We start from the raw sequence: 15,333 nt of genomic DNA, 5'->3' as shown, positions 1-15,333 counted from the left end.
GCTAGTGTCGAGGAAAATCCCTCGAATGTCAAGGAAAATCCCACGAATGTCAAGGAAAATCCCACGAATGTCAAGGAAAATCCCGCGAATGTCAAGGAAAATCCCACGAATGTTGAGGAAAATCCCTCGAATGTCGAGGAAAATCCCATGAATGCCAAGGAAAATCCTGCAAAATGATGAGAAAAATCACGCGAATGTTGAGGAAAATCATGCTAATGTCGAGGAAAATACCACGAATATCAAGCAAAATCATGCGAATGTCGAGGAAAATCCTGCAAATGTTGAGGGAAAGCCCTTGAATGAAGGAAAATCCTCCCAATTATCAGCAAAGTCGTGGAATCCATCATTGCTTCGGATATCAAATCCGCTGCTTCTGCTGTCTCAACAATGGATGGAGGTCCTCAATGCCAAACAGGAAATCAGAGCCGTCTCCCTTGACATATCACGTGCCTTCGATACGGTCTGGCACCCACCTCTGCTCACCAAACTCTCCTCCTATGGTATCCATGGAAATCTCCATGCATGGCTTGCAGACTTCCTCTCTGGTCGTAGACAACGTGTGGCCCTGAATGGATTTCTCTCATCTCCCCTTCCTGTTCAGGCTGGAGTTCCCCAAGGCAGTGTTCTGGGCTCTGTGCTTTTTCTGGTCTTTATCAATTATCTCTCCGACTCTCTGGAAAATCCTCTCTATCTCTTTGCTGATGACTCCACTCTCTGCCGCTCCATTCCTCTACCCTCAGATCAGCAGTCTGCAGCCTCCTCACTCTCTGACGACCTGGACAAAATCACAGACTGGTCAAACAAGTGGAACATGTCTTTCAATCCTGACAAATCTCACACTCTTACTATGTCTCTCCGAAAAGATCGACTGGACAACCCTCCCATCTACTTTCTCAACAATCCTCTCCAAGAAGTTCTGTCGCTCAAGCTTTTGGGTCTCACTATCTGCCATGATCTTTCTTGGGAAAACCACATTTCCAAGCTGGCCTCCAAAGCCAGTCGCCGACTGGGCATCCTCCGTCGTGTGAAGTCCTTCCTCTGCACACCTGAGCTCCTCACCACATACAAGGCTTTCATCCGCAGCTCAATGGAATACTGTTCTCCCCTATGGGCCGGTGCTCCTGACTCACACCTAGCTCGGCTTCACGCTGTTGAAACCAAAGCTTTCAGAATCATTGGAATCTCCCGTGATGAAGCTATCTCCGACGGCCTTTCACTCACTCACCACAGACAGGTAGGTGGTCTTTCTGTCTTCTACCGACTCCTCTCCGGCCTTGCTCCCCCAGCTCTCTCTGTGCTTTGTCCCCAAAATATTCCTACAGGTCACACAAGATCTGCCAGCAACCCTCTGATGGTTAAACTGCCGAAATCTCGGCTCTCTGCTCACCTTCACTCTTTCATTTCTCTTTTCTCCCGCCTCTGGAACAAACTCCCACACTCCCTTCAATCCCACTCCTCCCTCCAGGTCTTTAAAACAGCTGTTCACCACCATCTCTTATCTTTCCCCATCCAAAACCTTGATCTTTTCTACCCCCACTAATTCACCCCAGATCCACCTTGTTTGAAATTCCAACTTCTTTCCTGGAAGTCCCGGCAGTGTCCATATGTTTTATACCTCTCCCACCCCCCCCTTCCCATGCCCCCCCCCCCAAAGCCCTCCCCCTCCCACATATCTCTCGATGTCCCTGCTCTCAGATGTTGTGTTTGTGTTCCTCCCCTTCTCGCCCCATCTTGTCTACCGCTCCCCATGTTATATGTTTTATGTGTCGGTTTGTCTTTCTGTGTGATTAATGTTAGCTCTTTCACGAGCCTCGATCTTGTATACAAAAAAAAAAAATCCCTCGAATGAAGGAAAATCCCATGAATGTCGAGGAAAATCATGCTAATTGTCGTGAAATTGTGCCTAAGTTTGAACCCAGGTGTTATGCGGCTTTTGTCCACTGCGCGGCAGTTATAAGAACTCAGACAGACAGCGCTACGATCATTCCTGTGACATTTATCGTGTGTAATGTTGTGCATACTTAGATGGTGCGTATGATTCCTTTGTTCCAGGCTTGCTTGTGCTAGTTGCAAATCCATTACTGATTCCTATGAATGCTGAATATTGATGTGTTGCTTGTTGGTTTTCTTAACAGGTATTGCTAGAGATCGATTCAGAATTAAACTCACAATCTGAGACAATGTTGTAACTCTGGTTTTTACAACAATTAATTCTGAATCTGAGAATGTGCACACCTCTGTGCACACTGCAGTCCCTCTGTGCACACCTTGCACTTGAATGTAGCTGCCACACTGGTTAATGACCCTCTCGAACCACTACATTTTTGATGAACCCACTCAGCGCACATTGTACATTGAATGGAGTTCACTCCGACACCCTTCCTGCACACAGCACATGGCCACTTCCCAGTTCATTCCATCTCACCACATGCTTTACCACTTGCCATCACCTTCGTTTTTCCGATATTCACCTTCAGACCTTTTGTCTCCATACATTCCTTCCACTTGTTCATCTTCTCCTTCAGTCCATCCATACTTTCTGCAATCAACACCAGATCATCTGCATACGACTCCCACGGTAAACCCTCCTTTACGTTCCAAGCCAGCACCTCCATCACAGCTACAAATAGCAGTGGACTTAGTACCGACCCCTGATGCACTCACACCTTCACCTCAAACTCACCACTGTTCCCGTCCTTCGTCCTTACAGCTGTGCGCGCTCTTTTGTACATTGCCATCACTACTCTGATCAACCATTCCTCCACTCCTAACTTCCTCAATGCCCATGTCACTACTTCACGTGGAACCCGATCGAATGCTTTCTCCAGATCAACAAACCCAAGAAACAACTTCTTCCTTTTCTCCATGTACTTCTCTTGCAACTGCCTCACAATAAAAAGCGCATCTGTCGTTCCTCTTCCTGGCATAAATCCAAACTGCATTTCGTCAATCTTCACTTTCTTCCTTATCCTCTTCTCCAACACCCTTTCCAATACCTTCATTCCATGCTCCAATAACTTTATCGCTCGGTACGAGCCACACTCTAGAGGGTCACCTTTCCCCTTGTATAGCAGGACGAGGGTACTCAGTTCCCAATCCACTGGAATGCGGCCTTCTTTCACCACAAGATTGCAGATCTCTGTCATTCTCTTCACACCCCAATTTCCCGCTGCCTTCAACATATTTCCCACAACTCCCGTCGGCCCTCCCGCTTTTCTACTCTTCATTGCTTTTATCGCTTCCTCAACTTCCTTCTCAGTTATCTTCTCTGCCGGTTCTAAAACTGGGTTACTCTCTATGTGCCGTCCCATTCATTCTCTGTATTCAACAGCATTTCCATATATCTTTTCCATCTTCCTTTAATTCCATCTGGGTCGACAACGATTTGTTCCACTTCATCCTTCAAGCAACTCACCCCCATCACATCACACCTCTCTTTCGCTATCTGCTTTTCAATCCTGAATACCGCTCTCTGACCCTCTTCCAAATCCAAGCGTTCTCCGAACATTTTCCTGCATGCCTCCTGCGCCTTTGCTACCTCTTTCTTTGCAGCCTTCTTGGCTGCCTTATGACTTTCATGCTCTGCCTTTTCTGCCCCCATACCCTTCGCCTTCTGCCACTCCTTGAACTTCTTCCTCTTCTCGTCAATCTTCTTTCCAACTTCATCATCCCACCACCATGTTTCCGAGTGCCTCGGTGGTCCTTTTGTCCATCCACATACCTCACCAACGGCTCCCAACAGACTACCTTTTATTGACATCCAACCATTTTCAAGCTCAACCACATCATCCTCTACCCTACTCAGCCTCTCTTTTAATGCCTCCCTCACTGTCACCTCTTTCAACCTCCACACCTTCATACCTTCATTCTCAGTTGGTACTTCACCCGCCGAGCTCTCCTCGCACCTTTCACCCTGATGTCGCAGACAACCTAGTGGTGCTGTGAAACAGCCTCCTCCCCCGGGATCACCTTTGTGTCCCGGAGGTGCCCCCTATCTCGTCTACGCACCAGCAGATAGTCAAAACGGTTGTCTTCGACCCACCTGACGTGTATGTAACAAGCTTATTATCCTCTTTCTGGAATTGAGTATTACAAATCAACAAATCAGCTCCATCAGCAAACTCCAAAATCCTTTCACCTTCTCCATTTCTCACACCATATCCGTAACCCCCATGAACTCCCTCAAAGCCATCCATTCTCCTTCCCACATGTCCATTTAGGTCTCCTCCTACCACAACAACTTCCTCATCTTTCACGTTTTCCATCAGCTTCTCTATCGCACACCAGAACTTGTCCTTCTCTGATCGGCATGGCCTCCACAATTTAACATGAGCAACCTGTCCTCATGTTGTATCCCAAATTTGGTAGCATTCTGACTGGTGGGTCTGGAGAATAAGATTTTTGAAGGAATTTACTAAGTAAGCCATTTTGAGCTACTTAAAATCACATGACCGAAACGAGCTTTGCAATACCTGTTAACAATCAGGAGCGGAACCTTGCTGCCAAATTTCAGCTGGATTGGCCCAGCGGTTGGGCCAGAGAACTCAAAATAGGAGACGGACAGACGTTGCACGCTGACAATACCTTATCTGGAATTCCAGAAAAGCTAATAAATCATGGTCCCAGTAGTTGCCTCACGGTGCAGTTCCAGATACAAATTACAGGCTTAAATTCCAGGAACAAATTACACTTTTCCACCGAGCCCAAATATTTTCGTCCTTTACCCAATGTATGCATGTACAAGCTCTTCCGTGACTGTTAGACACAAAGTTCACGCCAATGTCGAAAACCATACAGGTATAACTAAAGCAATGACCGATCAGGCAAGGACAACAGCTGTTCACCACCATCCTTCAATGGTATAAGAATACAAACTAGAACGGGCACTCGGTAGAGCGCATACCTTCGCCGCAGCTACTGTTCTGTACTTGGCATGGGAGTGTAGGGAACAGAACAACAAAAATACGATTTTGACCTTTTCGTGACCTTGACCTTGACCTTTGACCCGATTGCTCCCAAAATCTAATCAAATGTGTCCCGTATAATAACCAATCATCCCACCAAATTTCATGCAATTCGGTTGAATACTTTTTGAGTTATGCGAATAACATACACACACACACACACACAGACATACAAATAAATACACAGCGATCAAAACATAACCTTCCGCTTTTGCGAAGGTAATAATATCTACCAAAGTACAAACTCGGAACAAAATTTGTGACAGTTTTCCAGCTTTGTTCGTTTCCAAAGGTGAACCAGTGCCCTTTTACAGAAGTAATATATTTCTGTAAATTAATAACTTTTCAAGATTATCGAAATCTCCCTCGATGAAGCCGAGTCTATGGACCTATCGGTTTTCATCGCAGACAGGTCGTTGGTCTCTCTGTCTTCTTTCTTGTCTTGTACCTACTGCTCTTTCTGTGCTTTGGCCCACCCAGGTTTCTGCATGGTGTACGCAGTCCACCATAAACTCCCTTCTGATGAAACTACCTAAAACTAGGATCACTGCTCACCTCCACTCATTCATTCCTCTTTTTCCCACCTGTGAAATCAACTTCCACATCCTCTTCAATCACATTTTTCCCTCCCAAGTCTTCAAAACAGCTGTTCACCACCATCCCAGATTTTTTACCCTCATTAACCATTCCCCCCCCCCCCCACCCCCACCCTTATGGCCTCCAAGCTCACCTCCTTCCAAATTTTCAGTTTTCTCTTCCTGAAAGTTTGTCTCTGTATCCATCTTGTCCTCCCCTACCTTTCATTCCTCCCCACACCAATTATTTGTCCGTCTCCCTCTTTTTTGTCTTTCAGCCTTTCTCCACTCTTCTTTTTATTCTGTTGCGTCCTGATCCATCCAGTGTTAGAGCTCTCCCACGAGCCTTGACCCTCTGTATTAAAATAAATAAATACAAGACCCTCCATATTTCCTTACCGTCCCAATAATATTGGAAATACGGTGTATGTTTAAACTCGACATGCAGAACGAGCGATATGAAGGCTCCGACATCGTTTGGCTCACCGGGCCTGGGCGAGGCTGCAAAATCCTGCATATTGTAGGCAGTCTTGTTGTTTTAGCTCTTTGGATAGATGCCCTGAAAAAAAAAAACCACAAAATCACACAAAACACAAATGTGAATCTTCATTTCCGTGTGAAACTGCGATTCGACCTCACACGCACTGTACACTTCCCGCAAATTGATTAAATAACTTGCAGTTTGTCAACAATCTCTCTGATGCAAGCAAGGTCCGACCTATGAAAGCCAAAGACACTGCGTCTTCACCATATTGGTACCGTACCTACATGCTGGAGCATCTTGCCTCATCAATGGAACCGGAAACCATCAGGCACTGGCTTCACAAACCAGCTGGGACCGCTAAGACATCATTAAAAAAACAAAAAAAAAAAAAACCGCTAAGACATCATTGCCGCAGCGTAATCACATGCATGTGCACATAATCATGTGCAGGAACTTCAACGTAGGAGAAAGCCATTAAAGGCCCATCAAGCATGTGCAATGGTTGCCAACCGATGGTTGTTTGTCAGCACTCCATCCTTATTAAATGCTGAGCATCAAGCAAGGAAGCAGCCCGTACCATTTTTGAAGTCTTGGTACGATTTGCCGGGGTTGCGTTTGAACCTCTGACCTCCCAGACTCAGAGCAGACCCTCAAACTATTACGTCACCGAGTGCCCTGAGGTGCGAGGAGTACTTAGTTTGCCAACTGTGCATTAAGAAAAGGTGTACATGATGATACAAGGTTAGCATCTACAGCTCTCCAACAAATGTGCCATAATGAGTATGGCGGCCATGATGGTGTAATAAAAAGGAGTAGCAGTCACTCCTTTTCTTGGTTTGAAAAAGCTGCAAAACTGGTAACCAAAGAAAGTATGGCAGCACGGTGTGCTAAATCGGAATTGGTGATTCGGCGATAGAAAATGGCGATACAAGAAAAATATTGTCGTGTGGAGTGCTCTCAGTTAAGACCGAGAGTAAGCCACGGATGGAAACGAGTGTTAATGAAGGCGTTCACTTCAATTGATGGCGGATGATATGCGAACAGAAAGAAGACTACTGACTGACCTGTACGGGCCCTGCGCAGGCGTCTTCACCCTGCAAATCAACTCAACCCAAGACGGATGTAAAATGTACAAAAATAATATTTATTGAACGGAACCCGAAACAATGGAATGCGCCGATAAAAACTAAAACCTAGGTTGGGATCCCACACACCTCACTTCAACAACAGACAAAGGAAGAATTAATGAAAGGAACCGTTGTGTTCTGTGTGGTGCAGCTTATCTCTGTCTGCAGTGGAATCTCCCACGATGAAGCTAACTCCAAGGGCCTCTCACTCACTCACCGCAGGCAGGTTGGTGGTCTTTCCGTCTTCGACCGACTCCTCTCTGGCCTTGCCCCCCCCAGCTCTCTCTGGGCTCTGTCCCGCAAATATTCCTACAGGTCGCACAAGATCTGCCTGCAACCCTCTTATGGTTAAACTGCCAAAATCAAGACTCTCTGCTCACCTTCACTCCTTCATTCCTCTTTTCTCCCGCTTCTGGAACAAACTCCCTCACTCTCTTCAATCCCACTCCACCCTCCAGGTCTTTAAAACAGCTGTTCACCACCATCTCTTATCTTTCCCCATCCAAAACCTTGATCTTTTCTACCCCCACTAATTTCACCCCAATTCCACTTTTTTGAAATACCAACTTCTGTCCTGGAAGTCCTTGGTGTCCTTGTGTTTTATACTTCTCCCTCCCCCCCCCCCGCCCCCTTTCCCACGCCTCCTCCACCCAAGCCCTCTCCCTTCCACACATCTCCCTGCTCTCAAATGTTGTGTTTGTGTGCTTCCCCTTCTCTCCCCATCTTGTCTTCCGCTCCCTCTTTTTATATATTTTGTTTGTCTGGTTGATTTGTTTGTGAAGTAAATGTTAGCTCTTTCACGAGCCTCGATTCAGTATACAAAAAAAAAAAAAAAAAAAGTGTCAGGGATCGTCTGGCTCGAGCACAGTCTGGACGTAGTTCCGGTGTTAGCGGGAGGAAGGCCGACAGGTCGTTGGCGCGAACCAGTCTTTGACACCCCCTTGCTCGCACACTGCAGCGGCAAGCCTTAGGTCCCCGCTTGCAATGTCCGGAACCAACGGAGAGAGAGTCGATGGCGGAGGAAAGCGTAAGGGGCAGCAGGAGAAGAAGGGAAGCGAGTCCAACGCGAGAAGCGGTCCAGCGCAGGAAGGCAGTCCAAAACGAGAGGGCAGAAGAAGAAGGGGACAAAATGTCAGCCAGCGAGTTGCTTTATCGCTCGTCGTCTGACGTCATCGGCCCTCCCAACCAATCAGCGAGTCGCTTCTTGCTCGCCCCTCACGTCCCCCAATCCGAAGGAAGTTTCTTGCCCCTCCCCTGGCCAATCACCAGTCCTCTCCCACTCCGCCAATCTGCGGCCCTCGTCCTGTGGTGTCTTCCTTCTACCAATCCCAGGGAAGCTTATTGCCCCTCCCTCGACCAATCACTAGCTCTTCCTTACCCTGCCAATCGGCGGCCTGCTTCTTACTCGCCCTGCCTCGATCTCCCCCATCAACCCCTCGACCAATCCTTCACAAGGTGGGCGTGGCCTCAGCCTGCCTGAGCAATGAGTGTTGCCATGCAAGTTCGTGATGTAGCTGGCTGCAGCTCCATCGGCAGTGCCCCGAACTGCCTTCGGGTGAGTCTTGTTGTCCCCCGTCGCACCGCGGAGCGAAAGGGGGACTATGGTTTTCCCCTCCGGCCGTGTGTCCGTGTGTGCGTGCGTGCGTGCGTGCGTGCATGCGTAAGCGAAGGACTGAATTCTAATTTGGTGTGTGGGTGCAATTAGGCATATGGAAGAACCCTATTGAAAATTAGGTCGCCATGTCTAAATCCAAGATGGCCACTGCCATGTATGTCTGACGCCATGTATGTCTGAACCTTGTGAGCAGAATATCTTGAAAAATAAGCGAAGTACCAACTTCTAACCTGGCGTGTGGGTGTATCTAGGCATAAGGAAGAACGCTATTGAAAATTGGGTCGCCATGTCAAAATCCAAGATGGCCGCCACCATATATATGTCTGAACCTTGTGAGCGGAATATCTTGAAAAATAAGCGAAGTACCAACTTCTAATCTGGTGTGTGGGTGTATCTACGCATAAGGAAGAACGCTATTGAAAATTGGGTCGCCACGTCGAAATTCAAGATGGCCACCGCCAAGTATGTCTGAACCTTGTGAGCGGAATATCTTGAAAAATAAGCGAAGTACCAGCTTCTAATCTAGTGTGTGGGTGTATTCAGGCATAAGGAAGAACGCTATTGAAAATTAGGTCGCCACGTCAAAATCCAAGATGACCGCCACCATATATATGTCTGAACCTTGTAAGCGAAATATCTTGAAAAATAAACGAACTACTAACTTCTAATCTGGTGCGTGGGTTTATCTACGCATAAGGGAGAACGCTATTGAAAATTGGGTCACCACGTCAAAATCCAAGATGGCCGCCTTGCGTCTTCCACTTTGTCAACTCACATCACTTCAACGACGGGGGACCTGGGCGTAACGCTTGTTGTTCTTGCGGCGAAGGGGAATTTAAGTAGTGTTTGTGTGGTGTTACCAATGGGCCTAACTAATGTCTATGGTGCGTTGCCATACGGGACACATGGATGATCACAGGTTTGACACACCGGGGAATTAGCTTAATCCCTATTCTACTTATCACAAAGCCATCCTTGTATGACCACAAATAAACACTTAATCCAACATACGGGCTAGACAGGTCCTCTACTTATTTACATCGAGATGGTTCTTCTTCTTCACGCCAACCGGAGCATGATACCAACACAGATCTACCTGAATCTATATATATATATATATGTCACTACCCCACCGACATAACAATATATACCGCATAAGGCAAAACTGACAACATTTGGACGAGGTGACCCCATTATAGCTAGGAAAACTCAACCATGGCTGCAACTTTGATAAATGTTCCGTTCCGATCATATACTACAACTACGACTACTTTTCTTCTTCAACAGCCACCATTAAGGAAATATGACCTTTCATGAACCGGCTGCTTTGGCCTAACATTCGACTGGAGCTTTGGGCAGGAATTTGTAATTTGTTCAGGGTGTCGGCTCCATCTCGCCGACTCTTCGCTGACATCTTTAAGGGCCACCAGCTAATGATAGCAGACGAGACGCCCAGCTTAATGTCCATCCGATGGACGGCACATTCTGTGATCAATAACCCTGCCAGTTTAGGGTCGGGTTGGGAATCAAAGCGAGAACATGCAGCTTAAAGATAAATGTTCTACTCTCTGCAGCATTCTGTCAGACTACCTCTCCATGTCAGACTACCTCTCCATGTCAGACTACCTCTCCATGTCAGACTACCTCTCCATGTCAGACTACCTCTCCATGTCAGACTACCTCTCCATGTCAGACTACCTCCCCATTCATAAATAACGTAAAAATACAGAAAGCAAAATATTCAGTGTCGGTTTTATTTATATTCACAAATGATATTCGCAATAACTCCAAGAATATGCTAAGCGCTGTTACCTCTGGCACCAAAGGTGGATGGAGGTTATGTTTTCACCCCTGTCTGTCTGTCTGTTTGTCCATGAACAGGATATCTCAAAAAGCTGTGGACCGACTCGGACAAAATTTGGTGGATAAATTGGGTCGGTGATAAGGACGAAATGATTAGATTTTGGTGAAGATCCGGATCCAGATCCGACCTATCAGTGACTAGAAAAGGTAAAGTGTTCAGCCAGACAGAGGTATGCTCTCTCCCGAGTACAGTTTAGTTCATGGGATGTGTTTGTGGAGATCGTTTCTCTATTTTCACCTCGTCAAAATAACGATACAGAAGACGATTTATTAATTTACAGCCTTGGAAACTCACCAAATTGTTCACCTGCTTCTGCAAGGTTTGGTTTTCTGAGAAATCGTCTGCAAGGTAAGAATGACACCAACACATCAAAATGAATCCTCCATCATCGCACCACATCAAAATGAATCCTCCATCATCGCACCACATCAAAATGAATCCTCCATCATCGCACCACATCAACATGAATGTTCCATCATCGCACCACATCAAAATGAATCCTCCATCAACGCACCACATCAAAATGAATCCTCCATCAACGCACCACATCAAAATGAATCCTCCATCATCGCACCACATCAAAATGAATCCTCCATCAACGCACCACATCAAAATGAATCCTCCATCATCGCACCACATCAAAATGAATCCTCCATCATCGCACCACATCAAAATGAATCCTCCATCATCGCACCACATCAAAATGAATCCTCCATCATCGCACCACATCAACATGAATGTTCCATCATCGCACCACATCAACATGAATGTTCCATCATCGCACCACATCAACATGAATCCTCCATCAACGCACCACATCAAAATGAATCCTCCATCATCGCACCACATCAAAATGAATCCTCCATCATCGCACCACATCAAAATGAATGCTCCATCATCGCACCACATCAACATGAATCCTCCATCAACGCACCACATCAAAATGAATCCTCCATCATCGCACCACATCAAAATGAATCCTCCATCAACGCACCACATCAAAATGAATCCTCCATCATCGCACCACATCAACATGAATCCTCCATCATCGCACCACATCAAAATGAATCCTCCATCATCGCACCACATCAAAATGAATCCTCCATCAACGCACCACATCAAAATGAATCCTCCATCATCGCACCACATCAAAATGAATCCTCCATCATCGCACCACATCAAAATGAATCCTCCATCATCGCACCACATCAACATGAATGTTCCATCATCGCACCACATCAACATGAATGTTCCATCATCGCAACACATCAAAACATGAATCCTCCATCAACGCACCACATCAAAATGAATCCTCCATCATCGCACCACATCAAAATGAATCCTCCATCATCGCACCACATCAAAATGAATCCTCCATCATCGCACCACATCAACATGAATCCTCCATCATCGCACCACATCAACATGAATCCTCCATCATCGCACCACATCAACATGAATGTTCCATCATCGCAACACATCAAAACATGAATCCTCCATCATCGCACCACATCAAAATGAATCCTCCATCATCGCACCACATCAAAATGAATCCTCCATCATCGCACCACATCAAAATGAATCCTCCATCATCGCACCACATCAAAATGAATCCTCCATCATCGCACCACATCAAAATGAATGCTCCATCATCGCATCACATCAACATGAATGCTCCATCATCGCACCACATCAACATGAATCCTCCATCATCGCATCACATCAACATGAATCCTCCATCATCGCACCACATCAACATGAATGTTCCATCATCGCACCACATCAACATGAATCCTCCATCATCGCACCACATCAAAATGAATGCTCCATCATCGCACCACATCACCATGAATCCTCCATCATCGCATCACATCAACATGAATCCTCCATCATCGCACCACATCAAAATGAATCCTCCATCATCGCACCACATCAAAATGAATCCTCCATCATCGCACCACATCAACATGAATCCTCCATCATCGCACCACATCAACATGAATGTTCCATCATCGCAACACATCAAAACATGAATCCTCCATCATCGCACCACATCAAAATGAATCCTCCATCATCACACCACATCAAAATGAATCCTCCATCATCACACCACATCAAAATGAATCCTCCATCATCACACCACATCAAAATGAATCCTCCATCAAGCAATGCTTATATAATTATAATAACCTGCCCTTGCTGGCCAGAACCACACTACAAATACACAGGAATGTTGACCAGAATAAAATCAGTTTTTGTGCTTCGACAATTCAACGCAACATCAGCAGCGATTCGAAACCCAAATAAATACTGTGCTGCAATGTTGTTATTGAGGAATTACATTAATTTATTAAATGGAGATTTATTTTGTGAAAATTTGCGAAGGCTTGGAGCTGTCTGGCTCTGGGTCTCATTCCTGATGGAATATCAACAAACCAACGAAACTCACATCTTGCCGGGGTGCTGCATTATGGAGCACGCCATTCTTTGGAAAAGGCGATAAGCCGGCTGTCCTTTGGTTCTAATCTGACAATGTGGAATGGATTTATAGAGCCCTCGCAGGGACTAAAGTATCCTTACGAGGATCTCCATCCATGTTGGAGAATCCAACTGCAGATTATAACAAATGAACATCCTGAGAACACCACAGAACAAGCCATTTGCAAACAAAGTCCGAGAATGGTTTTTGATGTGTCATAAATCGCAAAACATCCAGTAAGGATCTGTAAAGGAGCTTCAGTGTCAGTATTGAACATACTCCCCAAATTCTCCCGTGTGGGAAGTGTATACTGTTCCGAAATGACGGTGGATTTAAACATCACAAATCCAAGAAGTTAGGCCAAACGTCACCTCCGGAGTTTGCTGGAGATCCCGCGGTATCTCGCCCAAAACTCAGCGTCGTTTTCCATTGATTTTTGTGGTTACTTTGCCGAATTCGAATTGATTCACAAATGCATCTACAACGGAAAACCGGAAGCAATGCGTAGATAACCGGAAGCAATACACCGCCTGAAAATCTGGGAACGTCTACACCGATCATTTTCTTTCTTTCGACTGTCGACGTCATGACGTCATCAGAGATGGTAAATTGTATATAAATAAATAATCTAAACTTGTGTGCTGATACCTGGATATTTATATTGCATACAACGGCTACACCAGCGCTGCATATTGAAGAAATGCGTCCAGTCATTCTTTTTTGAATGCAGGCTCTGGACAGATAAACGGACGGCCTGACTCAAAACATAATGCCCCAGCCGGGCTGAGGGCTCGAAAGTCAGAGCTTTTGCTTCACCGAAGCAATGCTTTTATAAGGTACTTGTTTCAAGGGAGGAAGTCGTTTTCCGGGTCACAAGATGGCCGCCGCAATTGTCGTGCTGAGGTCACAAGATGGCCGCCGTTCGGCTTCAATGTCGATCGACCAATCAGTGAGGGCTCTCTGTACGCCCCCTCCCCCAAAATTACCTCACAACTAAAGGGGATGTTCTAAAAAGCAACGTTTAAATGAATAAAACTAAGGGGAATATGTTTATTACATAATTGTATTTTTGGCGCAAAAATAAGTGTTTTTTGACATTTTTCAAACGTGTTCACTGTTCGCAAAGGTCGACAGAGCACTCGGAACCTCTTCGGATTTTCAGATCATTCCGTTTTTAGGTCAATCTCATCTCGATTATCGAAGACGTTAACTTATAACAGGTTATATACAGTAAAATAGCCCCGAGTGCGACGACGATAATCTTTTGAGGTTGTCGTTCTGACCTCTGCTGGTTTGGGGGGAACTTCCTCCTCCTCCCTCCGCCCCAACCCCCAGGACATGATCTCCCGGAGCCCCCATGATCCGAAATCGAAAAATCGAAGCCCAACTTCTGCTGCAGGCTTGTGTCTTGTATTCATGTGTCAAGTTTCAGAACAATCAGCCAGGTGACAAGGGAAGAGTAGCGAAAAGTTAACGGACGGGCGGACGGACATCCAGACATCATGAACCATTTTATAAGTTCAGCTCCTGTCTGTTTGTGTATGTGTTGTTATCTCAAAATACGTGTTTCAGAAGGTGGAACGAGTCCTCCCAGGTCTCGATGTATCCACCTTCGTGTGTGTGTGTGCGTGTGTGTGTGCGTGTGTGCGTGTGTGTGTGTGTGTGTGTGTGTGTGTGTGTGTGTGTGTGTGTGTGTGTGTCCAAGTCTACATATTTTGTCCGATAGATTGTCCGATCGATGCAAAACTTGAAACATAGAAAGGACTCCCAATGAAAAATATTTTATTGATAAATCTGATGTCATAGGTCACATGGTATGGCAGCCATATTGGATTAAAGGCAAAAGTTTGGAAATCTCCGCAACTGCTCAACAAAAAAAATCATCCAAAAAAAAAACAATCAACCGCTCAAAATATCCCGATAATTAATCAATAACGGTGCAGATAATAACAATGTATGCGACATAATACATGGGGTGCATGCGTGATACGGGTATAATAGTGCACGGCGAGATGATGCGCTCTATGGTATGACTAGGAGTGTCATTGTAGTTACTAATTGCATTTTTCACCGGGTCCCTTCATTAGTAGTTCGGTTACTTTGGAGAATTTCTGAAAAATTCAAAAAAATTCTGTTCAAAAATCTTCTCAAAAACCGACAACCGGATCCACACCAAACTGGCCATGTGGCATCGTGACCAATGCCCTAACATTAAGGAGCCACGG

At 45.7% G+C, this 15,333-nt stretch overlaps 2 protein-coding genes across 2 annotated transcripts in view; both read right to left on the bottom strand.

Annotated features, from left to right (window-relative positions):
- The window catches only part of LOC137427730 (40-kDa huntingtin-associated protein), a 30,832-nt gene extending 17,199 nt beyond the window's left edge, over positions 1–13,633 (bottom strand). Inside the window, exons 1-3 of the mRNA XM_068117422.2 lie at positions 13,480–13,633; positions 10,924–10,970; positions 6,026–6,098 (exon numbers count right to left, since the gene is read on the bottom strand). Of these exons, the coding sequence (XP_067973523.2) occupies positions 6,026–6,098; positions 10,924–10,970; positions 13,480–13,538 (179 nt within the window). The 5' untranslated portion in view covers positions 13,539–13,633. The remainder of the gene's footprint in view (positions 1–6,025; positions 6,099–10,923; positions 10,971–13,479) is intronic.
- LOC137427735 (zinc finger BED domain-containing protein 5-like) overlaps positions 1–15,333 on the bottom strand; it is a 196,192-nt gene that overhangs the window by 41,149 nt on the left and 139,710 nt on the right. The window lies entirely within an intron of this gene.

The sequence above is a fragment of the Myxine glutinosa genome, chromosome 5, assembly GCF_964187855.1.
Source record: "Myxine glutinosa chromosome 5, kmMyxGlut1.1, whole genome shotgun sequence".
Classification (NCBI taxonomy): Eukaryota; Metazoa; Chordata; class Myxini; order Myxiniformes; family Myxinidae; genus Myxine; species Myxine glutinosa.
The sequence above is the reverse complement of the archived record's forward strand: the minus strand, read 5'-3'. Positions and strand labels throughout refer to the sequence as shown.